The 22,142-nt window shown below is 44.4% G+C and overlaps 1 protein-coding gene across 10 annotated transcripts in view; it reads left to right on the plus strand.

Moving 5' to 3' along the window:
- The window catches only part of LOC143215670 (uncharacterized), a 174,632-nt gene that overhangs the window by 22,114 nt on the left and 130,376 nt on the right, over positions 1-22,142 (plus strand). Inside the window, exon 1 of one of the 10 annotated variants that reach the window (XM_076438016.1) lies at positions 12,955-14,562. The exons of the other annotated variants lie outside the window; for them this stretch is intronic. Within the exon in view, the coding sequence (XP_076294131.1) occupies positions 14,504-14,562 (59 nt within the window). The 5' untranslated portion in view covers positions 12,955-14,503. Of the gene's footprint in view, positions 1-12,954; positions 14,563-22,142 lie in introns of those variants that run through there. 10 annotated transcript variants of the gene reach the window in all.

Raw genomic sequence — 22,142 nt, forward strand, 5'->3', positions numbered from 1 at the left:
AACCGCGTTCTACGTCTGCTCCCGGTGTGTCCGCCGATTGACAGAACCAGAGCTAGAGTTGGATGAATCCTGCGATAGAGCTACAGTCGGCGAAAATGAAGCTTACGAATTTTCTTCTGTATACATCTTGTTAACAAATGGGAATTTTTATCTGTGGTTACACCTGCGAAAAAATTCGCATTTCTCGATGTCCAGGAATATGTATAATTGTTGATTTTTCTACGAGGTTATGAAATAAAGTAATGCCAAAGATTCGTAGTACAGGAATATGAAAACTCGATATAGAGAGTTTATTCAGAAAAATGAAAAGTACAGAAGAAGCTTCTCGCTCGAGCGCTTCGGTTTTTACAAGACCGTTTTTTATTGCTGGTCTAAGGGTAGGAGGACCCAGGTACATATAAGGGATAGCGGCGCAGAGGGAACTTATGTTATTATTAGCGAAATCCTAAATACCAAATTTAACAATAATGTTATTTACGAGCCGATTAAGCTGGACATGATCGATGGTTCGCATCGATGCCATTGGATTCTGAAGATCCGTCGTCGGCAAGCAAGATTCACGGCATAGATGCCTGCGACGAATATCCGGCCGGATATTTATTAATTTCCGGTAATGCGCCGCGCTATCGTAGCCGCGAACGTAATTAAGCGCGCCGCGCTCCGTGAAACAACGCCTTGGAAGCCGTGGAATCTTTCTACAGAATTTTTGCGAAAGGAAACCACTCGAGCATGTCAAAGCAGAGGCGTCGCTCTACGAAATAAGCTTGGCCACGTGGCACGGCGATTTTTTTTCGTGGAGCATTACATTGAATATCGACAATTTTTCAAGCAAGATTGTCTATCAGTTTTTTTAATAATTTTAAAAAAGGCACGTGCTCCATGTTCCGTCGTAAAACATTTCGCGAAGGGACAAGCGCACGATCGTGAAGTCAGCTAGCCTACCTAAGTACTGGCGACATAACAACCGTGACCGCCATAAAGGACGAAAGGCACAGCCAAAAAGAAATAGCGAGTCTACCGTAATTTAGAATGTTCGACAAACCGTAAGGACACGCAGCTGACGAACACATGCGGAACCGTTTCAGCATTAGCGTACCGAGGTTATAGTTTTATAGCCGTAGCCGCTCGTGACCACCGTTTAAAACACACCCTCCAGCGAATCATATACAGTGGTCGAAATTTCTATAAAGTCATCTTCTTTTTCATAGATATTTTAAAAATATCACCATTTTTGTTGATTTATCGTATCTGGTCTTGTGCCTTGTAGACACTAGACACTCGGATAGAGGGACTGCGTACTAGAGTACGCTATGTTTACTATTTACGTTTTTAAAAATTTTTTTCTGTGTGGTGCAGAATACAAGTGCGAAGTTTCTATAAAGTCACTTAGTGTTTCTCTGTATTCTGAGCAGAGAACTACGGAAAACTGCGAATATATTCTAAAAGTATTAGTTTTAGAACTCACAGAAATCCTGTTTCTTATAATTTGATTCACGTGTATGAGAATGCCGAGAGGAAAAGTACTAACAAGTGAATAAAAAGCATCAATCGATGCTTATAAAGATATGGGCTGCTCTAATCGCGCAATTGCTAGGAAAACTAATCAGTCGTATACTGTGATTAATAATTATATCAATTTACGTGAAAATTACGGAAAAAATCATCTTAAAGGTAGTAATAAAAAATAGTCAAAGAGACAACATTCAATATTAATGAGGTCTGCAGCTAAGCAGCTGAGTAATGCAGCACAATTTCGATCTGAATTGGAGCTCCCAGTAACAACAAGACGTGTGCAACAACTTTTAAATTCTTCTGGACAAAAATACAACGTAAACCAGGCCTTAAAGAAATATCATACATAAACCGGCCCGTAATGATTTCGCACGGGCACAAAACACAGTGACTTTATAGAAATTTCGGCCACTGTATATCCAATTTCCCAAGACCACTCTTACCTTCGAGCTTTCCTAATTGCTACGCGATCACTACAAGATCGGCACTGTTTCGACTACCGATCCACTAACAACCGCAAGAACAGCCAAGTCTGATTTGGAGACAGCAAGCCAGCCTTGTAACTAGCAAAATAAAGAAACGTGTTCTCCGGAGTTCAACTATAACACTGATTCCCCGTTAACCTAGTCGTGATACGATCTCCAATTCCGGGATCGACACGACGCGACACCACGTTTCATATTCTCCGTGTAATTTGATTCGAGCGAAAACAGGCAGAGAACCAGCACACCAAGAATTATCTTGGAAACGCATTCCTCCGAGCTCTCGAATCGCGAAGATCGACGAAGCTGCGATCTTCGTGCAGATCGCGGATCACAGGTCATCGTAGTTCCATTCCGTGTTAATTACCAGGCATTTGCAAGCAGCACTCGATTGATTCCGCCAACGGGTACACGTCAGAGATCCGAGTCTGTCAAAGGAATTCCAATTCCGGAAGACAATGCCGGGTTCTCGAGTCGCGTATCACCTCACCTGTAATTCGGATTCCTCCGAGTCCCCTTTTCGAAGTCGAACTTCATTCCTCCGAGAAGCAATCTCGCGGAGGTTCCGTTCCGTGCATTAAACTTCGCTCGATCTCTTCGGTTTGTAAATTTCGCGAAAAGGTATGCCGGAATCAACGTACATAAATTAGGCCGGAACTGTTGAGAGACCTCGTGCAACAACATCGCATTATTATTATTATTAGACGCTTTTGTGAAAAGGGATATTGGCACATTCGAATAATATGGATTGCGTAGATTACGGTCCATCGCGAGCTATCTTTTAAGTAGGTTAACGAGTGCTCGACCTAATGGCCTGTGCGCCAAGAAACAGCAACCCTTTATGGGACGGATACCCGTGGAAACTCTCGTTAATTTTTCAGGGTACCGTAAACCTTGTAACTAAACCGTTGCCGTCGGACCTCGGAAGTTCGCGCATCCAGGTCGCATAAAAATCTTCGTAAAATTGTCGAATATAAACTTCGGTAACGCTTCAACCCCTTTTACCTCGATGCCTCGGAAAGTTCTACCCTTAGATTTGAATTAACCCCGTATCCGGCGCGGCATTTATCGTTCCTATGACTCGTCGTTAGACTGGCGTTTGCAATGAACCGGTAGTATCTCACCGAAACCAATGTAGAAAACTAACGGCGAACAATTGTTCAGAAACATCGGGCACATGTTTTGCACACGCGCGTCGAACAATTACAATAAATTCGCAGGTGTCCCGATGATGGGTCCACGGGCACCACGCATTCGCTGTTCGCGGCAGCGCATGTAACTTGCCTCGTAAATACGAAATCTCTGCAGAAGTTTACCGGCTTGGAAGAAACGAGCGGGGCGTGTGGCGACTCTGGGATTGCATCCGAGGAGATCAGGCCCCTCCCCCTTCGTTGGCCCCCATTGAGAAACCCCCTTCGAATTTCCTCGGTTCATTCCGTTCGCGTTTACAGGGAAGAGAACGTTCGCCAAAAGCTTCCGTTCCGTCGAACCGGTCCCGACGCCGCGCCGCGCCGCACGAATTCTCCTCGAGACCGGGTTTTCTTAATTAAATTTCCTTCCCCGCGGCCACCGAATTTTTCCCAAAGGAATTGGTCTGTCAACGCGATTGTCTCGGACGTTTCGCGAGGCAAGTTTCCCCGGTGATTGACGATCACGGATCGTTCGCAACCGATCGGCGAATTCGACGGAGCTCGTTATCCCGGCCATTAGCACAGAATCGGCAAACGGCCGCAAACTTTCAGCCCGAGTTGCAAACTTATCGCGGCGCGGCGGTCTGCTCGATGTTAGCGAGTCGAGTTGCGGTGGAAACTTGAAACCCGGGACAGGAAATAGACGCGGCAATTCTCTATCGGTAAATGTTTGTCGGAATCCGAATTTTAACGTGTTTCCTGGAAAAACGACTACGGAAAATACTGACTCTTGGTAAATGCACTTATCCTATTCTTTCAAGTACGTAGAAGACTGATCCTCGTTTTCGTCATCTGGACCCTGTTCCACGGAAGTTCGTCTCATTGTCACAGGACGCCGCACAGTGGGTAAAATCGACGTTCTAGCTGTTCACGCCTATTTCACCATTATTTCAGTACATAAATAGGTCGTTGGATTCGTCTTGCCGTCAGCTATAACATTATTGAATAAAAAATATATAGTTATAAATAAATAATGAAGGTGACCGCAATTTTTTATTGAAAAAAAATTTTTTTTGGAAATTTTTTGTATTGATATTTGTAAAAGACTGTGTACTGATTACTTTTTGTAGGAAACATTTTTTTGTCACACCACCGGAAATGTCTGAAAACTCGTGTGAATAATGAATAATTTGGCCACGATTTCGATCGAACTCACCACTGTGCGCGTGTCACGCGACGCTTTAAACTATCATAACTACGGTTCCCCGGGTCGTCCCGGGTATAAATTTTGCACGATCTTTTAGAGGAGATCTTGCCGCAAATGTTCCACTTTGTCAGAACATGGACACATCCCCGGACATGACAATTTATTCCTTGTCAAATGTGAAAAACTTCGACAATTTTCCTTAGTTGATTAAATTTTTTTTTTTATAATAAATTATGAACAATGATGTTTAGTTCCTGGTGCGTTCTCAACATAGATATACATTCTTCATATAAAAAAAAATTGGTCACTTAATCTTCAGTAGGTTTTCCAGGACATCATTATGAAGACAAGGAATTTTTTCGGTGATAAATCGTATCTGAAAAAGTTTGATCTTTGAACGTTTATTGTAACGAGAGTTTTTAATAGCTTTAATTAATATTATCGTTTTCGAATGTAATAGACATTTAAGAAACATTGTGCATTCGTTAAAAATCGATATGAGGACTTTGAGTTTTTAGCCCGTGAACAGCTAGAATGTCGATTTTACCCACTGTGCGCCGCGCCGCGCCGGACACCGGTTTCTTTCGAAAAGTCTGTCCGTTCGGAAGACAATGGTCCGGAAGGTAGTTACCGAGAGCATCCTTCTATTCGCGATGCACCCATCCCCCTGCAACCCGCGTTAGCAATTCTCACGGTGTCCCTGGGGCGTCACGTGGCGCGCGCGGAAACTTTTCTGTCGATCGCGTACGGTTCTCATGGAAATCCACGTTTCGAGCATATGCGTGACACGTGGGGAGAGACACTGTTCTCGGATCCTCGGCTATCGTCGTGGCACATCCACGAGGAAACTGCAATCCGATCTCGACGAGAACTCTTCTGTGTCGGAAATTTTCATGCTCTGTCCCTCCAGTTCCCATGAGCCTTTGCAAGATGTCCCGGAGAAAGGATTCGAGCCGGAAAAAATTCGAGGACTTTTTCCTGGAACTGTCCTGGCGTTCACGTAACGTGAAAATGCGAACGTTGTTGTTGTCACTGTTATTCGCAGAGGCCAAAAATAGCAGTTAATATGAAAATTCGGAGGTTTTCGCTCGAAATATTGCAAGAACCATAACGCTGCGTACGCTAACGTGTTTCCACTTTCCACGAATCGATTCGCGTTCGACGGGGTTCGTTAGCAACAATAAGAATTCATTGGAGAGCGGTACGCCACCGCCTCCGACGAGATTCACGAATTAACAAACGCTCTTATCGGGGAACAAGGGATTCTCATTTTCTCGAGTGCACCTAAGTTGCACTCTATTATTAAGTAAAACCCAGAACACCGTCTGCTCTCGCTTTCATCTTTATTACGGACGGTGGTGGAAGCAGGAGAGAGAAAGAGAGGGGGAGAGAGTACAGGGTACACGTCGCGTCGGGGAGTAACTAGATGTCGCGTCGTCCTTTACCGTTCCACGGACCACGGTGCCAGTAAAAAACTTGGTTAACTCTCGAATGACGCAGCCCGGGTCATTTGTGACCTAGCTGGTATGAAGCTTAATCCAAGTTTTTAGTTCCCGGCTGTCGAGTCGAGTTGGAGATCTTTCAGAAAGAGAGATCAATGTTTCTTTCGGAAGGACAGTACATTATAGGCTGTAATTCATCACTGCAGATTTTTATTCAAACTAAATCATTTGTGAAGTGTTTCTAGCTGAAACGAGTAGCGACATGTCTTCTATCTTCAGCGTTTCAAAAGTATTAAAAAAACAAATTGTTTCATATCTCTGCTTCTTCTGGCATGACGTAACACGTAAGAAAGTTGATTCCTTCGTCGCCGTGTTCGAAGTCTTAGAAAATCGCTGCCGCGTCCAAGGGTTAACCCGACAACTTGAAGGAATTCGTTAGGTTAGGGTGTTAGGGTCTGTCCTAAAGCGCAGGGCCAGGGCCGAGGGGCAGCGGTAAACATACACGTGCTGCGTCGCGAGGATGAAGGAAGTTCGACTCGGTGGGATCGTTAAGCCGCTATCGCACAGGTAGTATACTATACGTAAGAGGCTTAAAACAAGGACAGGGTGAGGGAAGAGAAGGGAGCAACGGCTGGCCCTTATTAACGAGACGCGTCTGGGAACGGGTACTCGCAGTCTGTTCCAACAGGGTTCCACTTGGAGCTCCGAGTGCTTGACTTTCCCGTCGAATATTTACTCTGCCACCACACTTGCTTGAAAATCACACTCTCCGGGCAAATTTCATTCTCAGCAAATAAAAAGAGATCGTCGATTTGTCTGAAATTTGAAAAGAAAGACAAATCTTTCGAAAATGGTATGCGATACAGCCAGCAAACACAGACGCGTGACGCAACCGCCATTTCTCCGTCAAAGAGCTCCATAAAATTGCCAGCAGAAAATCGTATGTACGTTCCACGTAGAGAAGCGTAACAGGCTAATATAAAATACCCTGGGAAAATTTGCATAGAGATTCGATCTCAGCTGTCGCGCTAAAAGCCCCATTGTCGGTCGACAGGACGAGAGACGAATACATACCTACTTTGCGGCGCGGCGCGGCGCGTGAGTCGCGAGTAATATGTACTTTCCACCGGCTCTCGGTAATCCCAGTGCGGTGCATTCGCTCGCATTCGCGTGCGGACTGCACTTTCTCCACTTTACGGCTTCGCCTCGTCTCTTCCCTCCTCTTTTTGGTCGCGTCACTGCCGCGCCGGATAACGAAGGGTTCCGAAAGTTATTCGGCGTACACCCCCGGTCATAAATACACTTACATACTTATCCGCAATATGATTTTATCTACCAGTTTCTACCATTGCAAAAATGGATTCCCAAGCAACAGCGCAAAAAAATTACCGGCCCCAAGCGTCAGCCGGTTAATATTAGAGAGTCAGGCTCTATTAGAACATAATTTACAGCCGCCACATTTTTTTGGCGAACACGTGCAGTTTTAGGCCCTACGCTCGACAGAACAGCAATTGACGTGTCGTAAACACGGACCTAACTTCCACGTGCGTCGCCATGGGTGTTTAGCCAGGTCTTGGAATAATTCTACCTCGCGTTGACAATCCTGCAGGCCTGTCGACTTTCTCGAATGCCACACGTGGCGACCGGATGTCCGAGGATTCCGCTTTACGATGTTTCAGGGGTCGTAAAGACCCTCGGACCAACGGCGTTCGCCAAACGGCGACGTTTGCGGTCGCATAAAATTCGACGAGCTTGTACGAAAACAGAAAGCCCATGCGCTTTTCTATACTCGTCAATCACTTAGACTGAGACTAATCGTCTTCTGTTTCCTCCGCAGACATTTTATAAGAATCCAAAAGAATAGTTGATCGATCGGTTCAATTTTCGGGAAAACAATGATCGGCCATCCATAAATAGCTAGCGTTCCTCGGTCGAGCAGATAGCAAGTTTGGGGTTGGTGGGCGGGTCACGCAGATGAGTGGCGGAACTGCCGGCGAAGAAACTTGGGCGGATTCCGTGGGAACTTCGGCTTTTCAAGAGATATTGGGATCCAGGGGACAATTCATCCCCTTTCGAAACGCCGATAGAAACGAGAAATGTTCGAAGCGGTTCGATGCCCTCGAGCGTGCAATTTTTTCACCGGTAGAACACGACGTCCCCTGGGCTTTCTCCGCGATAAAAAGTCGCAGACACCCTTGCAGACGTTGTCGCAGACGCCGACGCCGCGCCGCGGCTGGCCTTGACGTTTCATTAATTGAATCGCGAAATAACAGATTACGCGAAGCGCTGTCTGCTCGGCGAAACAATTGCCCGCTTTTTGCGAGGAATTAGGCTCGTTGCCGCGTCTACGGAATTCTCAACCACGCTCTGGTCCACTGGGTGTTCGATATTACTGCATACATTAAAGGGCCTAGCCCATTAAGATGGTCAAAACTGCCCTTAGAGGTTTTTCAGTGACTATCGAACCATTACGAAAGCTGACCAAGATAAACCCCTCCGCGTAAAATTAGATTTTGCGCTGTTCCGTGCATTTTCCGGTCTCTGATACGTTCTAAAATCCTGAAAAACTGTGATCGTGAAAGATGAAAAACCACAAAATTTTGGGTTTTTATTGTTTTTCGCAATGATCTCCCACAATAAAAATTCTGACGGCACACAGTGCGGACAAATGGCCTAATATTCGGCATTTCTCTAAATTTGGTTATTAATGTATATATAGGTAATTTTTTTACAGAAAATGATATTTACCAATATAATTAATAAATTTATTAAGAAATTAACAATTTTTATTTAAACAAAAATATATTTTTAAAAACTAACAAATTTAAAACGAAATTAATAATAAATGAACCATATTTAATATTAATAATAATAAACTTAGACAAATTATAATAGTATAAACAAAATTAACAAACTTAACGACACGCTATTCGCTATCCGAGTCATCCTCGGTACTTTGAATGTGATCCAAAACGAATCATTCAATCTCGTGATCTTGCACATTTCTGATTAAATATTGATCAATTTCAGTAAAATCGCATGATTTGCTTTTTGTTGTCGTTTCTCGAGATATTTCAATCTCTTCAGATAAATCGTCCACCCTGTATAATTATTGCAAAATTGTATTATGCATAAAAATGATTATTATATGATTATTAATAACAATTTCCATCCTAATACGCATTTTTTGCAAAAGAAATGTATTTCATATCGTGATATACACGAATATTGAATTTTTCTGTGGCGGACAAATGGCAAAATTTTGTACAAAAATCCGAATTTGTTTACGAATGTATATGTATTGGTAATTATTCGCAGAAAATGAAATTTAACGATATAACTAATAAATTTAAAAAGAAATTAACGAATTTTCCACAATACAACATAAAGGCAAGGTACGGGCACTTACCTTTACTAATGTAAATGCAATAGTAATTATTCACAAAGAAAATGTGACAATAAAATTAATAAATTAAAAAAAAAATAAACAATATTTATGCATAAAAATTATTGTTATATGATTATTAATATCAATTACCACCTAATAAAACGTTTTGCCAAAGGAACTTATCGTACATCGTGATATACACGTGTAGTGAGATATGCCACGTTTGTCCGCACTGTGCGGCAGTTTTAACCATCCTAATCGGCTAGACTCTTAGTTGTCGAATATCATATTATACCACTGGAAGATTCCTCGAAGTTCGGCCGACAGTAAAAGAAAGGGCGGAAAAGCGTCGAGGGAAATACTTCGGATTCCGGACAAAAGTAGAAAAAGGGAGGAGAGAAGAAAGAGGGAAAAGCAGACAGGTCGAGGCATCCTTTCGTGCCGCATTCCTCGCAAGGATCCTTTCCTGGAAAAGTTTCCGAGCCCGAGACCGCCATTCGAAATTCCCCCGGACGAGATTCGCGTAACTTTTCCTTCCGCGATGGAAACGGCGGAATCACCGAAAAGCAAGATTTATACGCGCGATGCGAGAGCAAACGCCCGGGATATCCTGCGTGAGAAATTGCACCGGTGCACCCCGGAAGGATGCGACGACCTGTTATCAGTTATCCGGAAGAATCGCCGAAGAGATCCCCTGGACCTCTGAAACTTCTTGTAGAAACACCGTCGCGTCGCGTCGGAGAAGAAACTCGGTCAACGATGGACAACTCGGTCAACGATGGACAACGCGGTAAACAGGAGTCCCAGGAAACTTCAGGGACATTTTACGTTTTTATGTACATAAGTGTGACCCGCAATTATTTGAAAAATCTTTTAATAAGAGTAACCAAGTCTTCCTGCGAAGCCAGAAGAATCAATTTAAGAGATTCCGTGTTTGCAATGAGAATTTTTGTAAGAATTCGGCAGAGAATTGTAAGAATGCCTCATTCGACGGAATCTTGGTCGTGTTTCCGGTGCGCGACTCGCGAATTTCATCGACCGTGGTAAGCTACTTTTATACGGATTGATTCTTGGGGAAGCAATGGGAACGCCTCGAATATCGGAAGATCGGAGGAGGATCGGAGGAGGATCGGAGGATCTGCAAACCGGGGAACGTGCTGCAAATACGAGATACAGTCGCCCCGATCTGCCACATCGAATCTCTGGTCGATCGTTCGTTCGTAGACCACATTATGCCCCGAACGAAAACTACTTACGGTACACAGCCAGGTCCATGAACGTTTGTACCTTTCACAGGATGTTCCACAATTGCTCACCTGATTTCTTCGGTTTCTATAAGCTGAATCCAATATAAAATTGGACTCCAATATTGACTGATTCCAATGTAACTCTTAAATACATTTAATCTTTCAACAATTTCACGAATTTCCAAACGAGACATCGAGAGACCGTTTCAAAAGGTTCGCCGTAGCAGAATCCACGATTTATCAAAAAATCGATATTTTATCAGCCAAAGGATCCCCATAAGGCGGCAAAGGGGGTCGCGTCAGCAGTGGGCTCGATAATTGCTCGGGGATGGTGTGCGGTTAGTCTGAAAGCGTTCACGGAAAAAGCGGTTATCCAGGCTCGTCCTCCAGTTCTCTAGTTCTCCAGTTCTCCAGTTCTCTGTGCACGATCTACTTCCTCCCCGTGGTTCTCGTCCTCGTTCCCCGGCTCCATCCTCTATCCGGCTATCCGTTTTCCTTTTATCGCGCGCGGCCCCACGAGATAAAACGCGAGCGCTCCGCGCCGGCTGCTCCGGACACAGCGATCGTTTCTTATTGCATGTCAGGATTTTTCAATGGGGCCAACGTGGTTGCGACTCCACCCGGAAACGCTTCCGCGACGGGGATCGTTCGATGTGTTGCTTTGATCGCTCCCTTTCTCTCTTTATCCGATGCTTCCTCTCTCTTCTTTTCTCTCCTGCCCCTCTTCGAAGAAACCTCGAATGAATTTAAAATGTCGCCGGTACATTATCTCCCTCCTATTCAAATTATTAAAGGAAGAAATTCCGTTTTCTTGTAATCGACGCGGACAATTTTCATTTCGTATCTCGAGGGATTCACGACTGGAAAGTGTACGATGATACAAGCTCCGTTCTCGGAAACGTTTCTTCTCTGTTTTCGAATCGGCCAGCTACTTTGCAAGTTTATGCTCGTCTTCCCGAGTCCGTGGTCGCGATCAAAGTTCCCGTGGACCGGTAGCGAAATTAGATTGCACGGGCATTGCCAATTTGTTCCCGCGACCGCAACAATATCAAGACACCGAGACTGCAAATTGAAACCGCGGAGACCCGGATTGTGTATCGTGTATCTGACGACAGGTAGCGGAAAACTGGAATTGAAACTAAACGCAATCGCAGGTCCCGAGGATCCTCCTGGAGAGGAAAATTTCTGAATCCATTCGACTTGGTTAGGTTCGATGCGAAGCTATCGAAAAACACTCTGAATGTACATTCATAGAAAATATAATTTCCCTAAGACGCGATTACACTCTTGTTTGCTCGTTTCTAATTTGGAATATTGGTTCTGTTTCAGGTAAGATACGCACCGGGGAGATCAAAGGTCCTTCCGAGTGTTAAACGCAGTTAGGTGAGTCACGCGGAATGCACCTGACGAGGCTCCGGGGACACAGGTGAACACCTCAGGTAAAAGGGGACCCCTTTTCTTGGCCGGTGGCATTGTTGTACACAGTACACTGTACAAGCTATGTAAAAGGGAATTGGTCGAAATTTCATATTCAACGCAGGGGAACGAATGAATGAGGGCGCACAGGTATGCACGGCGTGCACTCTATGCGCTGTGCACGCGCTCGTTAATTTATTTCGATAAAAAGCCACCCGGGGTCGACCGAACGAGAACAAACTTTTCTTTTTCACGCGGCACAATGTCGAATGGGGCCGTTTTGTTAGCCGCGCGGTTAACAACAACATTTGCAATTAAGACCGAGTCTTCTCTTTTCGAGGCATTAGGAAACGCGACGCTTTTCGTCTCGGTGAATTAACTCTTGTTCCGAGGCTACGAGAATTTTCAAACAATCCGCGATTTTCAGCGTATTCATTCGAACGATTACCGATATCGTTAAAGATTATCATTCAACGGAGGGTATTTGAGCGAATTACCATTTTTAATCCGACGAGAATTAAGCTAACGAGCAGTCAAAAACAGTTGAGCCCTCGTACTAATTGTTTGAAAAATATTATAATAATAGTAAAGGTTTCCGTTCAACTGAAATAATCGTGCCAGTTTCTAGGCTGAAGAGTAGAGCTAAAAAGTTGTTTAGCTCACGACAATTAATGCATAGATGGGAGTGTCATGATTTTAGTTCGCGTTTTTGCACCGCGAAGCGCATCTTCGACCTGCTCCCTCTCTCTCGGCGCGGCGCGGCGCGCGGCGAGCCGAAAATTAACTTAGGACCTCGTTGAACTCGCATTACCGGTGCTTCGACAATTTCCCTGGGACAGAAATTGCGGTAGTTTGCCTGGCCACCTTCGCCAGCGGGAACAACCATATTAGCCGACAGTCGAACAAAATCGAACCGCGCCAAAAATGTTTTTGTCAATTGTTAGACACTAATCTGAAGATGTCCTTAAAATTTCATGTAATTCCGTCGGGTAGTTTCCTTAATATAAAATTCTGTTCCAAGAGTATAACCGTGTTTCAACATTTTCTACGCGAGTACACTGCCGAAGAAGCGTACTTGCAACGATCGCATCGTTCACACGAGAGATCTCTACGATCTCTACGATCTCCGCGATCTTTTTCGCACGGCAATCCCGATCGTGAGATATCAGCGAATAATAGGGAATAAGCGACGCGTCGGTGATTTATATGCGGCGAAGTGGGGCATGTGTATTATGCTCGGAAAGGAAAAAGATACAGGAGGCGCGTCTAATAGACCCAGTTTCCTACTTTCCTCTTGGTATCGACGCGATACCAAGTGCTGATTTTTTTATTTTTTACTCTGTAACAATCATTTTTTTACGACTCACCTTTGAATCGACGGAATCTCCAATCTTCGAGATCGAGGCTAGGATCTCCATCTAGGATTCTTATCCAGGGTGTAACGATCATGGTCGACCTTTTTATCCGCGAGAGGAGCCGTCCTCAGCCTCAAATAGAATCGCTGTCTCCGACTCCCTGAAACTCTATTATTAGCGTCTCCGAGATTTCCAACGGAAAGGGCTTATTTCGAGGTCTCTGCACCTCGATTATAAATTTGGGGTGTATTCCCACTTGAATTTTAAACGATTCAATAGACAAACTTGTAGAACACGTTAGAGCTATCTGTGGACAATCGAGATTGGGGTCGAGAGTGACTATGTATTTCAGTTTGAACTACTACATATTACGTAGGGACTACCACGATTCTCCCAAATATTATTACTAAACTCTTGGACAGTTATCTGACACTGTTCAGTCGCGCGGCAGTTTCAAAATACAAACTAAAAATGTTTTGCAACGACTCTGATCGTTCCTCTTATAAATTTTACCCAGCTCTGCACCTGCCAAGAGTTACCCAAATATTTCTTCTATAAATTCGCCTCGCTTTAAGGTTTAAAAACCCTTTCCCAACGGTGTACCGAAACGCATATCCGTTTTCCGTTCGAGTGGGTCTCCTTCCTGTCGCTCGGGGCCTCTAAAGTACTCCGTTACGTCGCGTCGCGTCGCACAGCGGTGCATTCTCTCGGTAAGGTATCGAGACTCGTCAATTTCAGAAACATAATAATACAGACTTTCCTGAAAATCGTAAGAAAATAACGAATGTTTGGCTGCGTTTGAATGCAGCATCGCGTGTCGCAGCGTGTGCTAGGGGTGGTCTAGAATCGGACGTGACCCTCGACAACGTGTCTCGGTCTCGGTTGCCGGGTTCGATTCATCGGATCGCGATCGGCCGTCATCGGAGACGACTCGGGAATGACAACCAATGACAACGAAAGGACGCGACGGGACGCGACGCGTCAGCTGGCCTCGTCGAACGGTGCAATTAAGCTTGGTAGTGGGGGAGGATCATGGGGTGGGGGTAGATCGGCCGCGAAGCGTGGCTTCCTTCAGTCGGTCCGGAAACCCGGTCCCGTGAGGACGTTCTATGTTACCGGTTAAGTTGGAGTCGGTGTTGTGCACGTGACGGGACGATGTTCCTTTGTGGTGCTCGTTTCTTCTTCTTCTTCTCCCTGCCTTTTCTTCTTCTGCTTCGTCGTCTTCGTCTTCTTACGGTTCCCCTGTTGTTCTTGTTCGTGTTGCCTCGTCGTGACGAGGCCGGTGGTGATTGTGCAGTGCGTGACGAGTGAGCTAACGTGCGTTATGAGGGAGGCTGTCTACGCAGGAATGGTCAGCTTCAAGAACAACAACGTGCTGGACAGGTAGGAAGGACAATGAGAGCGACTCGTTCCCACAGTGAACATTAACCTGCGAGACGGTCGAGGTTTCTGTATTTTCACTTTTCCTACTCTTCGTTTTTTTGCTATTTTCCTGCAGCTGTTTTCGTCAACTTATCATTTATTTTGTATTTTCGCGTATGATGTATGCGACAGCAACCCCTTGCCCTACGCCTACGATATCGAGTCAGACAGGTGACGAAAATTCTGTGTGAACAGAGTCTAATAAATATGTATATTAATAATTTTCTTTAAATCGAAATAAAGTTTTATTTTGGTTTTGTTAATGTACAGCTATCAGAGAACACATAAATGTGCCCGAAACTTCGTAACGTTTGATTTTTTAATACGAAACACAACCGAAAAACCTAAATTTAAAACAGTTTGAATATTATTAAATTCGCCTGTATTCTATAAATTGTAAAAAGCTTAGCTGTTGTGTGTGTGCGCGCGCGCGCGCGCGCGTGTGTGTGTGTGTGTGTGCGTGTGTGTGTGTGTACAATAGAAAAGATTATAGACAATAAAAATGATTTAGGTTGAGAGGAAACTTGTTGATTTTCGAATTAAAATTGCTTCGAGTCCAAAGGGTTAATGGAACGAAACCGAGAAATTTAGATTTGTGGTAAGTCGACAAAATTAGCGCATTTCGAGGGTATTTTGCATACAGTGGTGCAGCAGCATACGGCAAATTATGGTCGTACAACCGGAGAGACCCTTGTGCACAAACCTATACCTGGAATCGTAGTTCAGGGAACCGATCGAAAACGCGACCGAGAACGTGACGAAGTGAACGCCCGGGCAATAAGGCAATACATACATAGTGGCAATACACATCGAAAGTACTATACTATACCCTATACTCTATACTCTATACTCTATGTGTACTGTGCGAAGAGTGGACTGTTACTTTCCGGAGGGGTCCCTGCCGCGGACCGGAAACGTCATACACTTGCTCGCCCCAGCGTGGTCCACCGTATACATGCATATGCTCAGAATTCACAGCTAAAAGCAAACCGCAAACACCGTTTCTTTGTTAGGTGAAATATATTTTATTCTTATTTTTTAAACGAGGTCGCGCGACTCTATTTCCCCTCGGTTTCGCACAGATAACCTCTGATAACGCTTGCAAATCGAGTCGCGTGTCACTGCTTCGAGACAATATGCCTTAACACGAGAACCACCGTTTATTATTAGACTGCGGATTTTATGCGTTTATAAGAAAAATGAGATCACGAAAAGAAATAAATTATTGTAACTACAGTCGAGGATACGATGGGAATTGTTTCGAATGATCCCGACGGTGACGTCGACAGAAACGACCATGACGTTGTTCGATGATACCGCTACGCGAGATTCCTCCGTGAAACTGGAAGGAATTTCATCTTGTCCACGGTTAGACTACTACAGTTGAGAGATCGGCTTTAGAGTTTAGAGGATGATTCGGAGTTCCACGAGGATCGTTTCTTCGACAAAAATTTTCTCCCTCTATCAAAATCGTCAAATCGCAAACGAGGTCGGAATAAAATAATGGTTCCTCGAAAATGTCCCTCCTCGCCATTCCGATAAGTTCGCATTCGTTCCGAGATGAAAAGGAAGCGATAGTCCTCTAACGCTCGTCATACTTGCCGGTACATCTCCATCGATTCTTCCTTTTGCGAGTTCCTATAAAAATTAAAACCACGCGCGCGATCTCGTTAACGAGTCGCTATGATAGTCGACGATGAGCCCGATAGATAACGGCGCAGCGTCTCGTTCATCGGCCATTTGTTTCCGGCAAAGTTAATTACCCTAGCATCCCTTAATTGACTCTCAGCGCCGATTATCCTTGCTTGGTCGACTGGAGGATTTCTTCCGACAAACATGCAAGCGAGAAAATGATTAAAGAGGAAAATTAATCCTCGAGTGAACCATCAAAGGGTACTTAAAAAACGCAATCATTCAATTAACACCTAGAAAGTAGAAAATTATTAAAAAGCTGTCGCTTTTATCAAAAGGAAAAGAGGACGAGCCAGCGTTGTTATCTCTGCTGTATCATAAACAATATCGCTCGATGGTTCTATCGAATAAAACACGTCGTTCTCCACGGGACAACGTCGAGCGAATTCGACGTTGCGCAAACTTACATCGTTATTGACGGACTGCGATAACGGAAGATAAATATCGGTGATGAGCAATCGGTGATGACACTGTCAACACCTATTTTGAGTTAGGATCGCCGCGCCGGTTCGCGGGGCTTGCTGGCTTTCAGTCTGAATCGATCGTTGGCAAAATAAAAATTGTTTGCATCGATTGCCAGAGACAGGAGCCAGATAGACGTTTCATTCTGCCATTTTAACAAGTTGCCAATATGTATAGTATGTGCAGACATTCTACAATTATTTTAATATTTTTACGATTTCAATACTTCTTGAAAAATAATTTTTATTCCTCACGGAGATCCAGAAGATCTACCGATAACGTTGACGATCGTCTTGGCAGCGTTTGTAAAAGTTGTTCGTGTCAATCGATGAAATTTTGCGAGGTTGAAATTGAGAAACTGCGCAGCATCCGTTTCCGGTGCGATAGATCGCATTCCGTCGTCGTTCTGATTGGATCTCGAGGATTATGGCGGGCTTAGGGAGATTGCGGTGTTCGATACGATCCTCGTCAGACCAGCAAACGATATTCGTGTGCCGGATTAATCTCAGCCGACGCTCCACGCGAATCCGAGTGTAGCATTTTAGCCGAGGGGATGCACAATTGCACGGTGCAGTTCTCCTTTCAACGGGTTATCGGAGCCAAGAGATACATCTCATCGCCGAGAGATAAATGGAAATTTCGGTTGCTTACATTGTCACGCATCCGTTCGCGTTCGGCCATTTCGTGCATCCTAACGAGAGAGAGCTCCTTCTAGGATATTTCTCGACGAGTTTCTCTATCTTCGTGACGCTCTGGGCAGCGTCGCCAGAGATTAAGAGTTGTCTCCCACACACACTCTGCGATTTAACCCTTGGCACTCGAGTCATCTGGAAAAATAGCTGTACCATTATTCAAAATATTAGTATCTAATCAATTGATAAACATTTAAGTATCGAAAGAGGTGTCACATCCAATTTTATATCCATAAAATGAAAAAAAGAGATATGGAATGGAATTACTTTGGGTAGAAAGAAATGTGTAATTTTCGAGATGAAACAGCTCCGACTGCGAAGGGTTGACGAATAAATCGGAGAGCAGAGAAATTGTCCGATTGCTCGGCTAGAGCGGTTAATTAATCGCCACAGGAGGCGTAATAAATCGTAACCGGAGCACTTTCGATGAACCGTTACAAAGTTTCGACGAGCTGTCTTTGAAGTTTGATTAACGAGGGCGGATCCGCAGTTCACCGATATTACCTAAGCCCGACGTATACGTACACCAGTACGAACACATATATCTACAAGAAGATCTCAGAGGATTCAATCTCGTAAAAGATGTCCTTATTATTGGCGACGTGGTTCGCAAAGTTGTCGGATATCGGGAACACGAAGAAGAAGGAGAAGAAGGCGGGGGTGTGTGAGCGTCGAGGGACCACCGCAAAGTTTGTGCATTGGACGAACGCCATTAAGGTCAAGTATAGCGCGCCGTCCCTTGTCTAAACTTGGCTGCGGCTTCGACGAATTTTGGACAACCAGTGCACCCTCCACGGGGCAACACGCAGAAAAACCATAGCAACCGTGGAACCTTGAAAACAAGTCGCCAAAACGGGACGCTCCAGATAGAGAGTGGGCCAAACACGTCGCTCGCAAACATATTTCTTTCGCAATCGTTAATCTTTTCGATATAAAATATGCTTTCGATTAAACGAAGAAACGTTCCTTTACGCGTCGCGTCGACGAATAAAAATCCTATAGTTGAATTTTGTTTTTTAAACGAAATCTACGTAGCTCGAACCCCTTTTATTAACCGCAATACTATGTCGGTTCGTCAATTAAACCTACACGAATGGTTGCGTGCACTTCCCGGCAAAAATGTGCCAACGAAAAGGGACGGAAGGCGTAATGAAAACAAGTCTTTTTTTCCTCTCATTCTCGACACTCTGAAAAGCGCGGCGTGACCGCGTTCACGAACGAGCAGGTTTACGGATTATGTAAAAATTTCGTGGTAACGCGTTTCGGATTCCTTCACCGATTTCGCAGCTTGTCCCTCGGTTGCGAAACTACGTTCCAAGTTCACTTATGGCAGCTGGAATCGGCGAATCGGCCGTGTCGAAAGTTCCTTTTGCGTTTCGTTTCTCCGACGCGGAACGAGACGGCACGCAACGAATTTTAAGTGCATCATGCACCGTGTACATATACAGCGAACGAAACCGTAAGATGCTCTGAAACTTGCTAATTTCGGTGTACATTATTTCATTTATTTTAATGAGCATTGTTCGCGAAGCGGAGCCGTTTATTTTTAATCGGCGTAAAATTCCTGAAAATAGTCTGTAGATTTAAGGAATTAACTGGAGTGTATCGTTCCAACTCGCATAATCGCCGTTAGATCCAGTCGGCCTGTTTTTTCGTCAGTGCTACAGTTCTACGAGATGTTTCCAGGTGGGTTGGAATTCTGGCTTGTACGCGAAGCTCCTCGAAATCCTCTGGAGCTTGAATTTACCTCCTTAGGTTGGGGTCCTGGAGGGAATTCAACGCGACGCGTCGCCCTAATGATACTCCCCTGGCAAAGTCGTATTACAAAGTTGGATTTTTGCGCCGTTGAGAGTCGGTGCTCGTCGTCGTTATCTTCATATCGCCCCCATCGTCTCCTTTCTCGTTGTTCCTCTTTCCTCGTTAGGCAGGATCGTGCGACCGGAAGCTCGGCTTTCACAGAATCCTTCGCGAGTTTGCAAAAGTGGTGACACGCCGCGCGCGTGTGTAGCCCCGTTTGCGCAATTAATGCGCGACTGTGATTATTATGCGGCCGTGATTATCGGGAAATATTAGGGGACGGTTAATCGAGTTACACATTAAGCAATCGTCTCGAGAGTCATTAACTCCTTGCACTAGGATTTATTTTACGGTTGCAATAATTAGAACTGCTGTGTCATTCTAAATTTCCTCAATTTCCTTCTCCAATGACCACACATCTAGTTTGTAAAGTTTATACATAGTCCGTATGGTTTAGAACTTACGAAAGTAGAATTTTCAACAGGAAGTTTTAAAATGAAGAACACGGGTCTAAATGGCATTCGTAGCTGAAAGCGAGGGCAGCAAGAGAAGTTCCAGTTCCAAATTAACGAGCGTTATTATCGCAGACTATGGTTGTCCCTCTCCTTTTATCGATACTCTATTCAATCGCTAATTAATCACGACGCAAACGATCTTTCCACGATCCCCGATGTTCCTCGATTTTCCGTGTTAATTTTCCCTCTCTCTCGTTCGCGTTTTGCCCAGTTTCATTTCGAACGCTCCAGCACGATCAAAGATCCAATTCAAAGTAAAGTTTCTCCGGGGGAAGATGCCGGAGAATCAACGACCTGTGAGCAATTCAATCATCTGTCGCTATTTGCTTCGGGTACGTTCAAAAGCGAGACAAAAATGTTGAAAAAGTCCGCGCCCCTTCTGTCTCGAATCTCGATGCGAATGAAAGAAAATTTTAAATGCGTTCATTGTCGAACACGTTCCAATCTAACGCGTCGCTTATTGGTCGTCGGAACACGAAACAAACAACGTTATTGCAGATCGCAAATTATCCGCCGCTGTATACACTCTTTTCCCCCCTCTCTAATGAAAATGATCGCCTTCCGGCGATACGTCACGGTGATATTTCACTCTGATGTATTTCGCGCGCATATTTTCTTCTTAATTGAAACCCTGGCTCTTTGAGCGTCTCCTTCAGGATCCAGGGGTTAAGCTCGTGTAATTTATTTGCCGAGGATCTAGTTTCCGCGACGTTGCAGCCGACATCGCATACAAGAAGAGCGAGAGAGAGGGAGAGTGGGGGGCTAGGATCGACTTCGGTAATTACGTCGTCCTAAGTGAAACCATTTGGCACCCTGCTTTCTGCACGGGGCCGTGCAAAATCTTGGCCAGATGCTGTTTCCTCTAATCCTTTCGCGTTATCGTCTAATTGTACCGATAACTGTTTGTCAGCCGATTGCACCGTTAACGAACCTGTAACCTGTTTTCTTCACAGATCCAGCCCCCAAATTAATCCTTTCGATGATCACATTCACCCCAAATTGATTTCAAGCGTTCCTACGAAAAAATTACGACAAAAATAATGTAGAAAAAGTTGCTTTTCACAACTTTCTTATTCGGGCCCGTAACAAAAAATTTGTTGAAATATGATGTTTTGTAGATTCATACGAATGATCAGTCTAGTTGTAGAAGATTAAACATGCACGACCACATTTTGAGACCCTTACAAGGGCCCCCGGTTGTCCATTAACCTCTTTTTTATCAGGTTCCGAGGAGATACCAACGGCGTTAGTGTTTGGTTATTAGATAAGAATGCAACCGTTGCGAAGGAGGCTCCTATACATACGTACACACAGTATAGCATATAGGAGTCAGCCCTTTCGACACTTCCGGTCTCACACCGGTTTTCTCGTAGACTCTAGATAAAATCGTTTGCTCGGTGGAATTATATCGCCGCACGAAACTAGCCGTCTGCCAACACGTTACTTGGCTTTTCTGTTTTTCTTCGTTTAACCACGTTCAACTGTTTAATATGGCGTTTAGCGGGAAGTTAACGACGTTCAAGCTGTTTATAGGGACCGTAACCTTGGGACTACCTTGGCCCAAGGTAGTGTTGTATAAAGCTCGAGTTTTCGAAGCTCCAGAGCTCAGTCTTAAAGAGTTCTTCTATAGAAACTTAGTCTTTAAGACTGAGCGCTGGAGCTTCGAAGACTCGAGCTTTATACAACACTAACCTTGGGACACTTTGGTTGCTCCGATTGTTCGTTTTCTTGCGTTGATGTGGAAGGCAACAAGTACTGTATCGTATTGATATACATACGTATGTGCCATGTGGAGATTTCGGTAAATTGCACTTGTCTTGTGAGGCTCCAGAAGAGAATTGGAATTTTTAGCATTCGTTGGCGCACACAATGTATAGCGGCGCGAAGTTTTAATTACGCGCGCAACAATAGCCGCGAAATCGAGATCCGGATAACGCGTAACGCGTACTTGAAATTGGTCGGACGTCACGGTGCTGGACGTACTCTGCGCACGGGACCGTGAAGTATTCGAAAAGGATAGAAATCGAAACGTTGGCACATTGGTTGCCAAGGTGATAGTCGAACAGTCTGCACCTACGAACGAAAGAATATCCACATTTGTTTAAACACAATTTATATGTACATAGTAATGTGGCACATATATCGTTATCTCCGCCGTTTTTAAATATTGATCAACCAAGTTTCTATGTGGCGCAACAAATATTTCTGCGTTGATTTTTTTGTGGAAGAACCGCGCGCGTTCGATTGAATTTAAATGTGGAACATGGGAAATCGAAACTGGTTTTCTCCGAGCGAGATAATTTATTTGGTGTTGTATTTTTATCGGGGGACTTAAAGGTCTGTTCAAGTGTCGGCTTGTTATCTGCAACACCGGTTCGTGGGA

The sequence above is a fragment of the Lasioglossum baleicum genome, chromosome 2 (genome assembly GCF_051020765.1).
Source record: "Lasioglossum baleicum chromosome 2, iyLasBale1, whole genome shotgun sequence".
Taxonomy (NCBI): domain Eukaryota; kingdom Metazoa; phylum Arthropoda; class Insecta; order Hymenoptera; family Halictidae; genus Lasioglossum; species Lasioglossum baleicum.